A 17,823-nucleotide genomic window follows, 5' to 3' on the forward strand; every position below is an offset into this window, starting at 1 on the left:
TTTTTTTGGTTTTTCGAGACAGGGTTTCTCTGTGTAGTTCTGGCTGTCCTGGAACTCACTCTGTAGACCAGGCTGACTGCGAACTCAGAAATCCACCTGCTTCTGCCTCCCAAGTGCTGGGATTAAAGGCGTGCGCCACCACCGCCCAGCTAAATCTCACATTCATTTCCTAAATTTTTCTCTTTCCTTCCTTCCTTCTTTCCTTCCTTCCTTCCTTCCTTCCTTCCTTCCTTCCTTCCTTCCTTCCTTCTTCTTGTTTGTTTGTTTGCTTGTGTGTTTGTTTTTCAAGAAAGGATTTCTTTGTGGAGCCCTGGCTTCCTGGAACATACTCTACAAATCAGGCTGGCCTCAAAGTTGGGGACCTACCTACCTCTCCCTCCTGAGTGCTGGGATTAAAGGTATGCGCCACCACCATCCAGCTAATTTCTTAAATTTTCAACACAAGATATCCCTTTTAGGCCACAAGAAGTAATTCTCAAAATAAATTCTAGGTCTTTTGTGAACTATTGTAAATGTAATTTGTCTCTAAAAGGCAATATGGGGTAATCTAGTTTTTACTGGACAAATGTACTGTGTGCCAGGAACTAACAGATAGTTATGAACTGACTTGGCTACTCAGAATTAGTAATATATTACCATTTTTGTATTACCAGTAAGAAAATAGGCTTAGAGATGTTCATTTTCTCTGAATTACACATGATATAATGTAAAATGGTCTACCTGGTCCCCAGTATTCACACCTTTCCCCCAAATATTATTATGTATACCTGTGTGTATGTATATATGAACACATGCACATACATACATACAAAAAAAGAGGTTAAGAGAAGAAGTGGGGAGAAGGAAGTACAGAATATTATTCTACATCAATTAAATCAAACTATTAATTCTTAGAAAAGTAACAAGTTTATGGCTTAAATCACTCATCTTGAGTTTTAACATCTAAAGCTAACCCATCTCTCTCTATTACACTCAATAGCTATTCAAACTTCTCTCCTATAAATTGATTTCTTTGACAATATTACCTGAGAATTTTCTAATTAGAAATTCCAAATATGACCCACTCTCCTTGCTTACTATCTAAGCAGAATATAGCCATATTTTACATCTAAACACTGATATAAGTCTTTCACACAGAAACTGAAACCAGTACAGGAATTGAATGTGTCTTTAGTTAATAATACAATACATAATTTACTCAACTAATTTTAGTAGAGTGCTCCCACTATACCAGGCTGCTCTGCTATTGTGTAACTACTGGCAAATGTCCCTTTGTGGCTCATCCTCTCTGGGAAAACACACACAATGTCTTTCTATAAAGAAGATATTATAACAAAAATTACATCAGACTCAACAAAATGATTAAGTACACTAATGCACTTAGGCAGCTCCCTACTGCTCTGACGGTAAAGTCAGGTATGATGTTGATATCAATGAATGAAGACATTAAGAACATTGAAACACATACATGATGTGAGTAAGCATCAACTCACTATTTGAAATTGATCAAATTCAACAGCCATAAATATCCTTTATCTTGGGAAATATGGCTTAAAGCTGCTATGCTTTGGTTTGGTTTGCAACTTTTTCCTTTATTTCTTTTTTTATATTTACTTATTCGTTTGTTTTTTGTAACTTCTTAGACTAAACAAACAGCCTAAAAATGGAGATTGGCTTATGCCTGAGGAATGGGGGCTGTCAGGCCGGAAGTTCCATAAGCTCACCCTGTTGAGATTCTCGTTAAGATGTTAAGAGATCAGGCCATTGAACTAAGGTTAGTCAACTGTATCAGGTCATTGAACTAGAGTCAGTCAACTGTTTACAGTTCTCTCAAATCACATCCCATTACAAGCTAGGTATTCAAAATTCTGAAATGATAATTACTAATACTTCATGCATAATTGTTATAATACATATATGTACTATATGTATATTATATGTAAAAAATTTAGATATTTTTTTAAAATCCTTTAAAATGTAGTATGGTCTATCATATGAAGTAAATTTGTCTTTAATACTACATAATTCTAGTAATAGCCACATATTAAATGTTTCTTTTGCATAATGTGTCTCATAGAATTCAATTAACTCTATCTTTCTTTCATGAAAATTTACAAAAAAAGAAAGAAAATTTACAAAAGAAATATCCTATCAGTATGTATAAAAGTATTTTATAAGCTAAATTTCAAACAATGCCAGCTCCTATGAGTGATGTCAGAGTTAAAATGTATTTAGTAACTAGGTCTTTTTACTTACCAATGCTAATGTCCTTGGACTGTTGTATATGTTCCATAGCCTCATGAAACTGACCCTGTTTACACAGGCAAAGAAGAGCTTTCTTGTGTAGCCCACATTCATTGTAGACAATCTGAGCTAATGCCAAGCATTTGGACTTGTGGTATGTGTGCTCCTCTCCATAAGCAAAAATAATATCGCCAGCCTTCTCAGAAAATGTCAGCCTGAAGCAAGCAGATCATTACAGCACATGTCAGAAAATTGTAGATGAGTGGTTGAGACTGAAATATCTGAAAATTCAAGACTGTAAATGGATTATAAATTACCTATAAAATTGTAAGTCAATAAGCAATTGATAATGTGGTAGAAATTAAACACATTTGAGATTGGCAAAACCAAAAACAATTCTCCTTTGAGGAAATAATTTTGGGAAAATTGAGATCAAATGTCTTAATGTCTATAAGCAAGACTTAAACTCTCCTGAAAAGACTGACAGAATTCAAATTGTCAGGTAAGGAAGGTCTGCATGCAACTGGGAAACCTCAATGTTCTCATAAGTTACCTAGAGTCTGCAGAATGTAACAACTTTTTAGACGTTGGCAAAAGGTAAAGGGGATAATCTTGGCCTATAATTAGATCTTGTAGGCATTCACACCAAAAGAAAAACCACATCTCCCTATAGAGGGTGGTTCTGATCCTTTGATTTAATCAGGAATCTGTGTTTACTGATACTGAAGGTCCTTGCCATCATTTGGTTTTTGATCTATCAATTATGTTGCCAGTAGCCAATGGCTGAACACAGGGACATTGAGAGTTGAGCAGGTAGGATGCAGAGAGAGAATTAGGGACTGGGAGGGAGAAGAATGGGACACAGTAGCAGAGGAGAAAAGTCAGCCAGCAATGTGAGATTTTGGGTAAGTGGCCACTAGTCACTTCCCCAACTGGGCCTCGGCTAACAGGGGAAGATGTAGTAGGAGTGCCCAGTCATTGAGTTAGCCAAGGCATTTTAAGAATAACTGCTCTCTCTCGCTCTCGCTCTCTCTCTCTCTCTCTCTCTCTCTCTCTCTCTCTCTCTCTCTCTCTCTTCTATTCTCAGATCCAAGATAGCTTCTAGGTGGCTGTGTGCATGAGACCAGGCAGAACACAAGGCAGTGTAGACAAAACTCCTGCTCTATCTCGCCATCATAGCGTTTGCTTTCCTGGAATTCTCATGTACGCCCTCCACCACAGCACCCAGTTTTAAGTGTGACAGTACCTCTTAGTTTAAATTTGTTATAGATAATAAGAAGCAAAGTGTGTGTGTGGCAGGGTGGGGTAGGTTGGGTGGTGGTGGTGGAATACAGCCACCCTCTAGGAGAAATTGAGGAAACAGTTCTTTCCAAACAGTTGAACTGAATCACTTCATTTGGTACAATATTTAAATGTACCTGTTTAGCCGGGCAGTGGTGGCGCACGCCTTTAATCCCAGCACTTGGGAGGCAGAGGCAGGCGGATTTCTGAGTTCGAGGCTAGCCTGGTCTACAGAGTGAGTTCGAGGACAGCCAGGGCTACACAGAGAAACCCTGTCTCGAAAAAAACAAACAAACAAAAAAATGTACCTGTTTATACTTCAACGACAGTGAACCAACTGTCTGTACTACTGCAGTAATGCTACTCAGAAATTTTCAACATAAGTCAAAAGAATATTTGGGCATTATCAGAAAAATCTTGTCTAATTAGTGCTTATATGGAAATTGTGCTTTAGTTATATTTTTAATTAATGGATGCAAAAATAGCACACTTACATAATAGTGGTGTTTCTATACATCTAACAAAATGCTGCTAACATTACAATGAAATTCTGATACCTCTACAAAATGTCTCAGAATTGGACACGCAGTAAATACAGACTCTGTTTATAGGGGTGAGAAGTGGAGGGGTTCAAAATCAGAAGGCTTAATTTTTCTTTTCTTTTTTTCGTTTTTCGAGACAGGGTTTCTCTGTGTAGCCCTGGCTGTCCTGGTACTCACTCTGTAGACCAGGCTGGCCTCAAACTCAGAAACCCGCCTGCCTCTGCCTGTGCTGGGATTAAAGGCGTGTGCCACCACCGCCCGGCTTAATTTTTCTTTATAAACCAACCAAGCTGGTAGACATGAAAGCCTGGGCCCTTCCCTCAAGGTGGAGCAGATCCAAGCATGGTTTGTCTGGGAGATGTGGCTAAGGCTTCTTTTTTTTTTTTTTTAAGATTTATTTATTTTATGAATGTAAGTACACAGTTGCTGTGATCAGACACACCAGAAGAGGGCATCAGATCCCATTACAGATAGTTGTGAGTCACCATGTGGTTGCTGGGAATTGAACTCAGGACCTCTAGAAGAGCAATCAGTGCTCTTAACCGCTGAGCCATCTCTCCAGCCCGTGGCTAAGGCTTTGCCACTTCCTTGCTTGGCTCTTGCCCTTCCCTGTGTGGCTCCACTCAGATTACTAGGAAGCCCATGTGACCTCACCCACATCCCCCCTCCCACACACACACACACACACACACCCTGACTCAGCCTCAGGTTCTAGATAGGTGAGCCCTACACACACTAGCACAGATCTGCCAGTCTGTAGGAGACCTGGCTTCAAGTCTAGCTGCTGGCTTAAATGTTCCTCAGTTCAACCATGGGGATGGCCCTCCTCCCCTCCGTACAAACGCCTCCTAGGTTATGACACACGTGCTACAGCCTGTCTAGAATCAGGTTCCTTGCCTTTTTCTCACCTAAGAAGTGTGCTATTGACCAATCATTCTGTGCCTATGTCACTCAACTTACATCTGATGCTAGCTTGCCATATTTTATTTTGTGAACTTCAGTTAACTGACTTTTAGTCTGAGCTCTCTGTGGCTAGGCCTTAGATACTTTCTAATTAATTTCAACACAGAATTGAAGTAAATCCTAAAACACAGTGCTTATAACAATCCATTAGCTGAATGTAGTATCACGAGCCTATAATCCCAGCATGTAAGAGACTGAGGCAGAGGGATTTGATCTTGAGGCCTGTCTAGGCCACACTGAGAAACTCTAGTTCACAGATAACAACTAACTATTGTAAGTCAGAGGAAAACAATCATATTAACTAATGTTGAAATTAAGTTAGCAGCTTAATTTTGCTTACTTTTCCTGGGTGACCCAGTGGGTAACTAAATCAAGCCGTTCCTCAGATAATCCACATTTGATTCCCTCCATGGTTAGGTCGGCATTAATAGGACGTTTGAAAGCTTGACTGGTGCTAAATATAGCCTCAAAAAACAAGAGTAATGGGAGAGGCTTTCCTCTAATTTTTCCAATAGCTACAAAAAGAAAAAAAAAAAAAGAATGAGAAGTTTGAGTCCAGTTCATTAAGAATTAGATTGCATTTTGTAGTTCATATTACTCTTTAATTTCTTTACATTTTCCAAACCGTTAACAATAGATACAGAATAAATTCTACATTTTTTTCTAATAATATCGCTATAACGATGGAGGCAGAGACCATGGTGATTTGTCTGCAAGCCAAATGATGCCAAAAATAGCTGAGAGCCATCAGAAGCTCAGATATCTCCTAATCAATAGAAGGTAATGCATGCTTGTAACCTAGACAACTATCAGTGGCTGGAGAGGCTACAGACCTTAAAGGGGAATCTACTGTGGTGGTTTGAATATGCTTGGCCCATAGGGAATGGTACTGTTAGGAAGTGTGGCCTTGTTTAAGGAAGTGTGTCACTGTGGGGGTGGGCTTTGGAGGTCTCCACCCACAGTGGAAGAGAGCTTCCTTCTAGCTGGCTGAGGATGCCAGTCTCTCCTGGTTGCCTTCAGATCAAGATGCAGAACTCTCAGCTCCTTCTTCAGCACTATGTCTGCCTGCTATGATGATAATGGACTAAACCTCTGAAATTCAAGCCAGCTCCAATTAAATATTTGCTTTCATTAAGAGTTGCCTTAGTCATGATGTCTTTTCATAGCAATGACTCAGGTATGGATGTGATAGCCTTGGCCATGTTTTTGTTTAGAGAAATGTAGATTTTGAAACTTTGGATTTGGAAAGCCATGGAATGTTTTAGGTCCAGGTATGATAGTACATGCCTTTAATCCTAGGAGATAGAGGCAAGCAGATCTCTAAATTCAAGGCCAGCCTGATACAGAACAGAACAAGTTCCAGGTAAAGAAAAGCTTAAGTCTAGACATGGTGGTACATGCCTTTAATCTCAGCATTCAGGAGAGAGAGCTATACAGATCTCTGAGCTCAGGGCTAATCTACAGAGCAAGTTCCAGGACAGTCAAGCTTAGGCAGTGAAGGTGTTGGAAAACAGAAAGTTGGTGATAATGTAATAGAACAAGTGGTCCATGTTCCAGCCCCAGCAAGCAGAAGAACTCGGTAGCTTTGGCCATGTGGCTCTGGGTTTACAGTCAATAATAGAAGGGGTTACTGGGACAATTGATGCTGGTTAGCTGGAGCTAAGAAATTAGTGATGATTAAGAAGAGACCAGAATCACTGAGGTGAAATCTTCTGGGAAGTGTTTTCTGAGAGCACAAAGAAGCTGTATCCAGAAATAACCAATGTTGTACCTCAGACTGCAGCTGGACTTGGTAGTATGTAAGAATCACCCAGGTAATACTGGTTTTGAAGGCATGAAGGAGTCATGAAGAGCACCTGAGGCTTGGAATTGTTAGAGGCCAGGAAAAGCCATTGGTGAAGGGTGAAGTCTCAGCTGCAGTTCATCTCAGGACTGAAGGGGTCATGCAAAGAAGTCGAGACTTGACATAATGAAAAGAGCCTATAAGAGGCTATTGGTAAGGCCTAGTTGCAGTAGAAGACCCCGGCATGTTGGAGATGCCAGCACCATGAGATGACAACCAAGAGCAGCAGCAGCAGTGGAGTCACCCAGAGCCTAGAGTGCTCCAGAGGGCAGAGTTGGAGAAGTGACTCAAACCCTTTGGAGGAGCCCAGAAGATCATGTGTGGATCCCAGACATTGGAACAGATAGCTGTAAAGTTGAAGTTGCTTTGGATACTCCAAGATTTTAGAAATGTCAAAGCCATGGAATTCCTGCCGAGAAAAGCTGCTAAGAAGGTGTAGAGCCACCCCCAGAGAACAAAGTTTGCTGTTGCTGAATGCCAGATCTGCCAACAGAAGTCAACAAGGATGAAAGGAGTGGGTGATCTGAAGAGTGCTTTGACATTGGCCCTGGAGACGAGGAGTTTGGAGTTTGCCCAGCTGGTCTGGGGTATTGCTCTAGTACAGTATTTCCTCACTATGACATTTTGGAATGGTAATGTAATGATATGTTGTTGGAACTATGTGATCTGCTTTTTGATTTTGATTTTTTATTGGATTAAAATTATAAGATTGTTGCCGGGCGGTGGTGGCGCACGCCTTTAATCCCAGCACTTGGGAGGCAGAGGCAGGTGGATTTCTGAGTTCGAGGCCAGCCTGGTCTACAGAGTGAGTTCCAGGACATCCCGGGCTACACAGAGAAACCCTGTCTTAAAAAACCAAAAAAAAAAAAGATTGCATGAATCTCAAAAGAGACTTTGAACTTCTGATTTTTGAAGTTGGACTAAATGTATTTCACATTATGCTATGGCTAAGTATGGCTCCCATAACTCATGTGTTTGAACAAGCCTCTGGGGACTAGGGCCTGGAGTGGTACTGGTAGGAGGTGTGGACTTGTTGGAGGAAGTGTGCCACTATGGGGGCGGGCTTTGGAGGTCTACTCCTATGCTCAGGCTCCACCCACTAGTTGCCTTCAGATTAGGATGCAAACTTCTCAGCTCTTTCTCCAGCACCTTGTCTGACTGAATGCTTCCTATTATGATAATGGATTAAATCTCTGAAACTGCAAGTCAGCCCCAGTTAAATGTTTGCGTTTATAAGAGGTACCTTGGGGGCTGGTGAGATGGATCAGCGGTTAAGAGCACCGACTGCTTTCCCAGGGGTCCTGAGATCAATTCCCAGCAACCACATGGTGGCTCACAACCACCTGTAATGGGATCTGATGCCCTCTTCTAGTGTGTCTGAAGACAGCAACAGTGTACTCATATAAATAAATAAATCTTTAAAAAAAAGAAAAGAAAATGCTATTGAATTACAAAGATTATATTGAATCTTAACATTGCTTTTATTGGTGTCTCAACAATATTTATTCTTCTACCCCATGAGCAGAAAATATCTTCCTTTTCCTCCTTCTTCTTTTTATTTATTCTTTAATCTTTTTTTTTCTTTTTACAGACTAGACTGTATCCCCTTCCTGGTCTACCCTCTGACTGTTCCACATCTCACACCTCCCTCCGCCCCCATGGCTCTATGAGGATGGCCCCCCACCCCACCTCACCAGACCTCCCCACTCCCTAGGACCCCAAGTCTCTCAAGGGTTAAGTGTATCTTTTCTGACTAAGTCCAGTCCAGGCAGTCCTCTGCTGTATATGTGTTGGGGGCCTCATATCAGCTGGTGTGTGCTGCCTAGTTGGTGGCTCAGTGTCTGAGAGATTCTGAGGGTCCAGGTTAGTTGAGACTGCTGGTCTATAGGGTCTCCCTTAATATCTTTCTATTTATTTGTGTCTTCCTCAATTATTTATTTCCATCATTCAATATGTCCAATGACAGATGAATAAACTAAATATCTCCCTCCCGCCCCCTCCATACACGCACAAGGACAGTCTCCATATAATGGAATTTAGAAACCAACATCCCCATAAAGGGCTCCAGATTTTTGGCCTGGGATGGACTCCCTTCTACTCATCTTGAGTTGGTCAGCACAGACAAAGAGTAGATTTACTGGCTCAAAGACCCTCCAAGTCCTAGCTGGGACACATCCCAGGGATAGGTCAGCTGGAAGGGGGCTGTGCAGAAGGGTCACTTCTGCAAACATTCTACTTTGTTACTTATTTATGGCTTCCCTCTCCAGCCATCTGCCAGTCTCATATCCCCTGACAGTAAGACTCTACACCCCAAATAATAATAATTATAATACCTCCTGATGTTTATAAAAAGATAAAGAGATATAGAATATGTTCTATGGCTGTGTGGTGAGGTATGTGGGAAGAGGATGTCTCAGTGGGCCCATGGTGAGGCATCTCTTCCCAGGGACCAGCCACACACTGGTATAGCATAGAATAGAGTTTATTCAGGGCATGGGGAGGGGAGCCAGGAGGGAGGGAGGGAGAGAGAGAGAGAGAGAGAGAGAGAGAGAGAGAGAGGAAGAAGAAGAGGAGGAGGAGGAAGAGGAGGGGGAGGAGGAGGAGAGAAGACAAGAGAAGAAGAGAAGAGAAGAGAAGAGAAGAGAAGAGAAGAGAAGAGAAGAGAAGAGAAGAGAAGAGAAGAGAAAAGAAGTAGAGTAGAGAAGTAGAGGTTGGCCATGTTCACGTGGAGAGGGGGAAGGGAAGGAGGAGGGGCGAGGGGACAGAGAGAAGCTAGAGGCAAGAGATCAAGAGAGAGGAGGGGGCAAGCAGCCCCTTTTATGTTGGGCCAGGCCTACCTGGCTATTGCCAGGTAACTGTGGAGGTGGAGTTTAGACAAAATGCTAACAGTAGTAGAGGCAGAGAGATGGGGCGTGGGAGGAGAGGGGAGGAAAGGGAAGAGGAGAGGAAAAGAGAAAAGAGAAGTAGAGGAGAACAGAGGCTGGCCACAAGCACGTGGTGGGGGGGCAAGAGAGAAGCAAGAGGCAAGAGAGGAAGAGAGAGAGGAGGGAGCAAACAACCCCTTTTATAGTGGGCCAGGCCAACCTGACTGTTGCCAGGTAACTGTAGGGAGGAGCATACCTGGCTGTTGCCAGATAACTGTGGGGGTAGAGTTTAGACAGAATGCTAACACCACCACCTACAGCCTGTTTTTAGTTATAGAAAAAAACAACTTACCTACGGTAACTGAAAGCAAATTAGTGGTTTCATGGAGTCTGGGAGGAGAGCCTGTAGACAGGAGTGGGTGTGAGGAGTGGAAGAGGAAACCTGCCAATGGGCTTGAGGGAGCTTTGTGGTGATGATGCCATGGGTATGTATATGTGATGGGCCTGTGCAAATGTCAATCTTAGCAAATTACGTACTTTATACAGTATTTGGGCTGGGGTGTATCTCCATGGTAGAGTACTTGCCTAGCATGTATGAAGCCCCCATATTTCACACTCAGCATCATACCTCTAAAATGTATAATTTATTTTATGATTCCAATCTACAAAAAAACCAAACCAAAACAAAAAAAATCAAAAAACAAAACTTTAAAAAAGCACATGGAACATGTTTGACCAAAAAAATTAATATTATAAAATCTTGATGGTGGGTATATTAATGCTACATTTCTTCATGCTTTCCCATGTATGAAACACTTCATAATTTAACTTAGAAAATCAAAAGAAATCCCTAATACTACAGCTAAGGAAACAACAAATAATAAAGATGGGGCAATAAAAGACTAGCCTCTTAGAATACTATTTTCATTCTATCAAGAAAATAAGTATAATTTGCATATATATATATTTCAGAGAGATTTGCTTACCCTTAAATTTATTCATTGTACCAGTATTTTGAAGAATTCTCTTTGGACTGTTTGCTGCAAAACAAGCTGCCCTCTCATATTCACCAAGGGAGATTAATTCATTGAACCTACAACCATAGCATTTTAAAACATATTACAATGATACACAAAACCCAAATATTAGAAATTAAGTATAATGATATAGTGGAAAACAAATAGTACTCTAATAAGTTATAACTAAATTCATTTATTCAGTACCATGTTCAGTGTTTCCCTAGAATCCTAGGGGGTTTTTTGTTTTGTTTGTTTGTTTGTTTTGTTTTTCGAGACAGGGTTTCTCTGTGTAGTCCTGGCTGTCCTGGAACTCACTCTGTAGACCAGGCTAGCCTCGAACTCTCGAACTCAGAAATCCACCTGTCTCTGCCTCCCAAGTGCTGGGATTAAAGGCGTGCACCACCACCACCCGGCTCTAGAGTTTGTTTTGACCTGTTTGTCTCCGTGTTAAATTCACATCCTCTGAGGAACTTTGAACCTGACCCTGCACTCTGTCCCCACAAACCTCTCACAGAAAACAGAAAGTGGGTTCATAGTGAGCTGGGGCTTCTCTTCTCACAGATAATCAGGAAAGAGCTATCTGCTTAGCAACTGGACCTAGGAGAAATAACCCAGCGCACACGCAGCCCAGCTGCAGAACCAAGCTATGTTCCTGACATTCAGAAGCCAATGCTGGTCTGTCAGGTATGAAACCCTCATCAACACAAGCAGAGATAATATTTCACATAAGCCTCCTTCACACAGCAAAGCTCCCTTTTTAGGAAAAGAGGGGTGACACAGTGCCTCAAATGAATGTTGAATAAAGTGGAAAAAAAAAAAAACAAGTAACATTGAGCAAAATGTCTAAGACTTCAAATCTCAACAAAGGTTTTCCTATCCAGTGAAAACTGTAGCTGGAGTCTGATGGCTTGGTATGTGATGTGTTTGCCGCTCAAAAGTGAGGACCTGAGTCCAGATACCCACCACCCACGTACACCCTGGCACAGCGTAGAGCTTCTCATCCCGGTGCCGACAAGGCAGAGGCTCCCTCAGGATTCAGAGAAGGTTGGTGACCTGAGCTTGCCCTCCTGTGTAAATTGGGCTCAAAGAGCTGACTCCACTAGGATGTCCTTGGACCCAGCTTGTGTGGTGGTATATGCATGCGTACACTCACATTAAATAAGTGAATTAGACAGTAAATATGTAAGTAAATAAGACGGAGAAGCAATTAGAGAATGTTAACCCCAATCTCTGGTCTGTACACTCATGTGCAACCACTCACATGTGCATGCATGTACAAACACATACGAAATATTAAAAACCATACTAAATTTGGGCTGAAGATGGTTTAGTGGTTAAAAACACTCTTGCAGAAGACCCATGTTTGACAGTTGCCAGCATCTATGCAGGATGGCTCACAGCCACCTGTAACTCTAGTTCTGGGGGATCTGACTCCTCCAGCATTGGTGGGCACCAAAATTCATGTACACAAACTCATGCATGTGCATACTTAAAAATAATAAATATTTGGGGGGGGGACTGGAGAGATGGCTTAGCAGTTAAGAACACTGTTCAATTCCCAGCACCCACATGGCAGCTCACACTTGTCTGCATCTTTAGTTCCAGAGCTTCTGAAAGCCTCACAAAGACATACATGCAGGTAAAACACCAATGAACATTTTAAAAAGTAGTAACAATTAATATTTTTAAATGATACTAAATTTTAAAAATCCTGCTAGACTCAGGAAAATATATTGTGTAAGAAAATAAGATAGTCTTTAGTGCTTTAAATTATCTGTATCCATTTCTTTGTAACACAACAACAAACAAATCAAACAATGAAAACTGTTTAACATTTAAGAGCATAGATATTACATATGCTGATTACACACCACCCTGGCAGCCTATAAATTAATTTTAAAGGTGAATGCTTTAGAATACTTTACGTCTACCTCAGATAATACATGTAGAGCCTGTGCTCATTGCTCTCTGCTTTTGACTTTGGATATAATACAACCAGCTGCTTCAGGTTCCTAGTCTCTACAATGATGGTCTGTGATTTGGAATTATGCAAGAATTCTTTCAACTTGTACTCGGACTGCTATCCCCACTACCCTCATAAAATAAAAAAAGTGTAATTAAAAATAAAAATAAATATTATATAGTAACAAGTAACTTAATATGTCATAGAATAAAAATAATTACAAAAAGATTGGAGTAGCTAGGGTATTCTATAATTTTCTGAAAAAAAAAACAAAAATTTATGAAAAAAAAGAAATTTCTAATTTTTTTTTTCTAATTTGTCAGCTAGAACAGAATTTTCAAACTACAAAAGATAAACCTGCAAGCCAGTAGTCAGGAGGGGGGCAGTAGGAGGATCAGGAGTTCAAGGCCATCCTACATTCTGTACTGAGGCTTTTTGGGTTGTGAGAAGTTATCACAAAATAAACAAGCAAACAAAAAGAAAGGCAACAACAAAACCCACCCAAAACAAACAAACAACAAACCCAAAATACAAATGATATTTGCCTTTCAATGTAGTAAAGCATAACTATAGCTTCTTTTGTCTTGTTTGGATCATCTTCAAATAGCTCATCAACAATGTTGTCATCTCCTAAACATTGAAAGGACAATTTGTAATGAGATAACAACCTGTTTAACAATAGAAATAAGCCAACAACGGGTTTTACTCTGCTTTCACACAGCACCAGCCCCATCCTAAAGTGAGTCACGTCCCCTTCCCGACCTCATTCTCAAGAATGAGGATATTTTCCCCCTCTCTCTTTACAAAGTCATTTACATTTCACGTGCATTGGTGTTATGCATGCATGTATGTCGGTATGGGGGTGTCATGCCCTGCAACTGGAGTTACAGTCTTGAGCCACCATATGGGTGCTGAGAGCTGAACGTGGGTCCCCTGAAAGAGAAGCCAGTGCCCTTAACCACTGAGCCATCTCCAGCCCCAGGTGTTTTTCTCACTGCCTCACCAGGGTTACACTTTCCCCCATCATCTAATCCCTAATCTAAGAATAGTATATTTTTGCTTACATTTTTAAAACTAAGCCTAGGAAAACCTTTAGCTCTGGGGTAAAGTGCCTTCTTCTGTTCTTGCTAATTAAAAATACAGATAAACTACCATAGATAGCTTTGGTTTTCCGAATTCTCTCCATGACATCTTGAAATGGAATTCTCATGTTCTTCTTCACCCATGAAGAAAGTATGCGTGAAATAACCTGCAGTCTTTGATGGCTGCAAAAGAACACGGACAACACACTGAGCGGGGTCACGTGGCAGAGAGACAAGCGTGGCCAACACACTGAGTGGGGTCACGTGGCAGAGAGACAAGCACGGACAACACACTGAGCGGGGTCACGTGGCAGATCGAGAGAAAACACAGGCAAAGCCTTTAACACCTATAATAACCAACATTCATACCGAAACTTCAGGTCTTTGTTCAGATTTTCAGCTATATCTCGCCGGTTTAGTATCACAATCATTTCCTCATCTAGATCAATTTTCTTTTGGGCTGGTACATACTTTGTTGACATGTCTTGTTTAAGTTTTATATATTTATCCTGAAGATACTGCTTATGTTTATTAAGAGCTTCCAGATTGACAGAATCCTGGAGAGTCATCCCTACGGGAAAACAAACAAAAACCCTGAGCCTCATTTAGGAATGTTTATTGTATTATAAAATAATTCAGGAACACTAACAGGTACTTGTAGCTTACTGAACATAAATACCATTATTACAAAATTGTAACGCTAATAGGCTGGTTTTTTTAACATATATTTGTTTCTTTGTTGTGGTACTGAGAACCCTAGCCTTATACAAAATAGGCAAACTCTCCACTCCTTCTGAGTTTTATGCAGCATCCAGGATAGTTCAGTATCAATCAGAGCATCTAACGACTGAAGATCAGGCCAGTGGATTTCTCTCACACCACAGCTTCCATTACCCTCCAGGAGCTAACCTGCTACAAGTTTATCTTTTCTAACACAAAACTGATGCCTACCAAATCTTGAGATGTCTCTTACTCTTGAAATGTCCTTTGTGTTCATTACACGCACACACACACTTTCCCCTTCCCTCCCTCCCTTCCTCCCTCCCTCCCCCCCACCCCCACACCTTTAATTCCAGTACTGAGAGAGGGATAATCCACCCACAGGTGGGTGGATTTCTGTGAGTCCAAGGTCAGCCTGGTCTACATAGAAAGTTCCAGGACGACCAGGTTACATAGAAAGAACCCATCTTTGAGAAAAAGAAAAAGATACCTACCCAGGGCTGGAGAGATGGTTTACTAGTTAGGAGTGCTGGCTTTACTAACAGAAGAGTGGGTTCAGTTTCTAGTGCTCGCAGGGTGTCTCACTAGAGTCTTAACTTCAGTTCTAGGGGATACAATGCCTTCTTCTAACCTCTATGGGTACTGGGCATGCATGTGGTGCACAGACATACATTCAAAACAAAACACCCAAACACACAAAAAATAATAAAAAGGGGCTGAAGAGGCGGCTCAGAGGTTAAGAGCACTGGCTGCTCTTCCAGAGATCCTGAGTTCAATTCCTAGCAACCACATGGTGACTCACCATCTACAGTGATGTCTGGTGCTCTCTTCTGGCCTGCATACATATATGCAGGCAGAACACTGTGTACATAGTAAATAAATAAATAAATAAATACATTTTAAAAGGGGGTGGAGCTGGAGAGATGGCTCAGTGGCTAAGAGCACTGACTGTTCTTCCAGAGGTCCTGAGTTCAATTCCCAGCAACCACATGGTGGCTCACAACCATCTGTGATGGGATCCGATGCCCTCTTCTGGGGGTGTCTGAAGACAGCTACAGTGTACTCATATACGTAAAGTAAATAAATAAAAATTTTTTAAAAATAATAAAAAGTAGAGCATTAAAAAAACAAGACACAATCCACATTTACCCTCTCCAGAATTTCCCTACACTCAGGATTAACCCTTTCAGATCTTAAGCGTTCCCTCCCCAAGACTCTTCTTGGCAGTTAGCCAATGTGCTGTGTGTTCTGTGTTTATTCACATGTATTATTTGGAGTTTGCTAGTCACAATTTTGCATTTGAAAGTAGCCCTACTATTACCAAATGTAAGATGATTTGAAAACCTGGGTTGAAATTTTGTAGTACAGAATAGTTCATTACCCTAAACCACAGATCATTCAATATAGTCCAAATCTGTCTTTCTCTTTTTGATTGTTTGGTTTTTTTTGAGACAGGGTTTCTCTGTGTAGCCCTGGCTGTCCTGGAACTCACTCTGTGGACCAGGCTGGCCTCGAACTCAGAAACCCGCCTGCCTCTGCCTCCCAAGTGCTGGGATTAAAGGAGTGCACCACCACTGCCCAGCCAAATCTGTCTTTCTAAAGCTTTCACCTACCAGTTCTGTCTCTGGATAAACACTGAGCAAAAAAAAAAACCTGTAAGTACTGGAGTTACTATCCTCAAATTACTATCTTTAGTCTTGTAAGTCACAATCTGTTCATCAAACTAATCTCTCTGAATTCCACATGAAGCCAGGATATACTTCATTTCTCAAATTTAGCAAGAGTAAGGACATTAAAGACATGAAACCAGTGAACTTGGACATCACCATGAATGACATTCAGCAAACTTAATACACTACAGTTGTTAATGTATCAGTGGCTCTCAATCAGAATAACCAGAACTTCAGACAATTATCACCCACTGGACTCAATCACTAAGTTTCTGATATCTTAAGTCTGAGATTGGATCCACAAATTATTTGTGGTGTGTGTGTGTACATGTGCAGCAAGTATGTATATATACCTGTGTGGACATGACGGTTTATACTAGCTGTCTTCTTTAAGCCAATGAGCTCTGGGGATCCACTTGTTTCCACCAGTCTCTGTCCACCCCAGAACTGGATTACAGAGCAGGCACTGGCTTTTGCATGAGAGAGGGGTTTGAACCCTGAGTTTGCAGAGTAGCCACTTTACTGACTAATCTTACCAGCTCCACAGATTTCCACTTTTAATAGTTCTCAAGTGATGCCGACATTGATGTGAGAGCTTCTGACTGTACACCAGGTGAACTGGCCAGATTGCAAGTCTTCACATCCTTCAGGATTGCTTGAAGTTTACTCTGTGCAGAGTCTCTACGAGGACCCTGCCTAAAGTTGCTTGCACAACATACTACTGAAGGTATTACAATATTAGCTTGTGTACTAGCTTGTGTAAGAGGGAGCCATCTGGACACACTGGGGAGTCTGTCTGAAATAGAAGTGTAGACAATGCACTGCACCTGGGATGGGCTTCCAGAGCTGCGTGGAGGAAGCACAGACCTTTACTTCTTTCTTGTCATACTCCATTCTCAGCTGTCTCATCTCATCTATTTGCAATTGAATCGCTTTGGAATTTTTTTCAATAATCCTCATTCTTAAAAAAAAAAACAGAAATGCTTTCATATGCTTGTCACAACCAATCTAATTCTTGATTCATGATATTAAAAAAAGACTAGATTTTTGTTTTATTTGGTTAATTATAATTTGAGCCATTATGACCTAGAAGTTTAGAAAACCCATACTCAGAAGCTGACACACTACAAATAAGGAACAATTTCCTTTCAGATCTCCAATAAAAGCATATTGCGAACCCCAGTGCAAATCAGTAAATGTTATCTAGCCATAAAACACCATCTATTCAGTTACAACTGGAAAAGTATTTTTAGTTTTCCCTTTTTCTTTTCTTTCTTTCTTTCTTTCTTTTTTTTTTTTTTTTTTGGTTTTTTTGAGACAGGGTTTCTCTGTGTAGCCCTAGCTGTCCTGGACTCACTCTGTAGACCAGGCTGGCCTTGAACTCAGAAATCTGCCTGCCTCTGCCTCCCAAGTGCTGGGATTAAAGGAGTGCGCCACCCCTGCCCATTCTTTTCTTTTTCTTTTTTGGAAGGGGCTCATTATGCAGCTAAATTTGGCTTTGAATTTGTTATCTTACTCTTTCAGTCTCCCAAGTGCTGGATTACAGGTATGAGCCACCAACTAGGCTTAAAGAAGCTAGAAGGAAAGAAAGAAAGGAAAAGAAAGAAAGAAAGAAAGAAAGAAAGAAAGAAA

The 17,823-nt window shown here is 41.0% G+C and overlaps 1 protein-coding gene across 7 annotated transcripts in view; it reads right to left on the minus strand.

The window, feature by feature from the left end:
• Clhc1 (clathrin heavy chain linker domain containing 1) overlaps positions 1 to 17,823 on the minus strand; it is a 29,249-nt gene that overhangs the window by 3,748 nt on the left and 7,678 nt on the right. For 2 of the 7 annotated variants that reach the window (XM_028778433.1, XM_028778422.1), the window contains exons 4-10: positions 17,019 to 17,152; positions 14,171 to 14,372; positions 13,872 to 13,984; positions 13,265 to 13,349; positions 10,724 to 10,830; positions 5,371 to 5,545; positions 2,257 to 2,459 (exon numbers count right to left, since the gene is read on the minus strand). In XM_028778433.1, coding sequence (XP_028634266.1) covers positions 2,257 to 2,459; positions 5,371 to 5,545; positions 10,724 to 10,830; positions 13,265 to 13,349; positions 13,872 to 13,984; positions 14,171 to 14,372; positions 17,019 to 17,152 — 1,019 coding nt within the window. Of the gene's footprint in view, positions 1 to 2,256; positions 2,460 to 5,370; positions 5,546 to 10,723; positions 10,831 to 13,264; positions 13,350 to 13,868; positions 13,985 to 14,158; positions 14,373 to 17,018; positions 17,153 to 17,823 lie in introns of all 7 variants that reach the window. The other 5 variants (XM_028778425.1, XM_028778416.1, XM_028778450.1 and 2 more) reach the window with 4 other exon arrangements.

Source organism: Grammomys surdaster, unplaced genomic scaffold (genome assembly GCF_004785775.1).
Source record: "Grammomys surdaster isolate TR1022 unplaced genomic scaffold, NIH_TR_1.0 67, whole genome shotgun sequence".
Lineage (NCBI taxonomy): Eukaryota > Metazoa > Chordata > Mammalia > Rodentia > Muridae > Grammomys > Grammomys surdaster.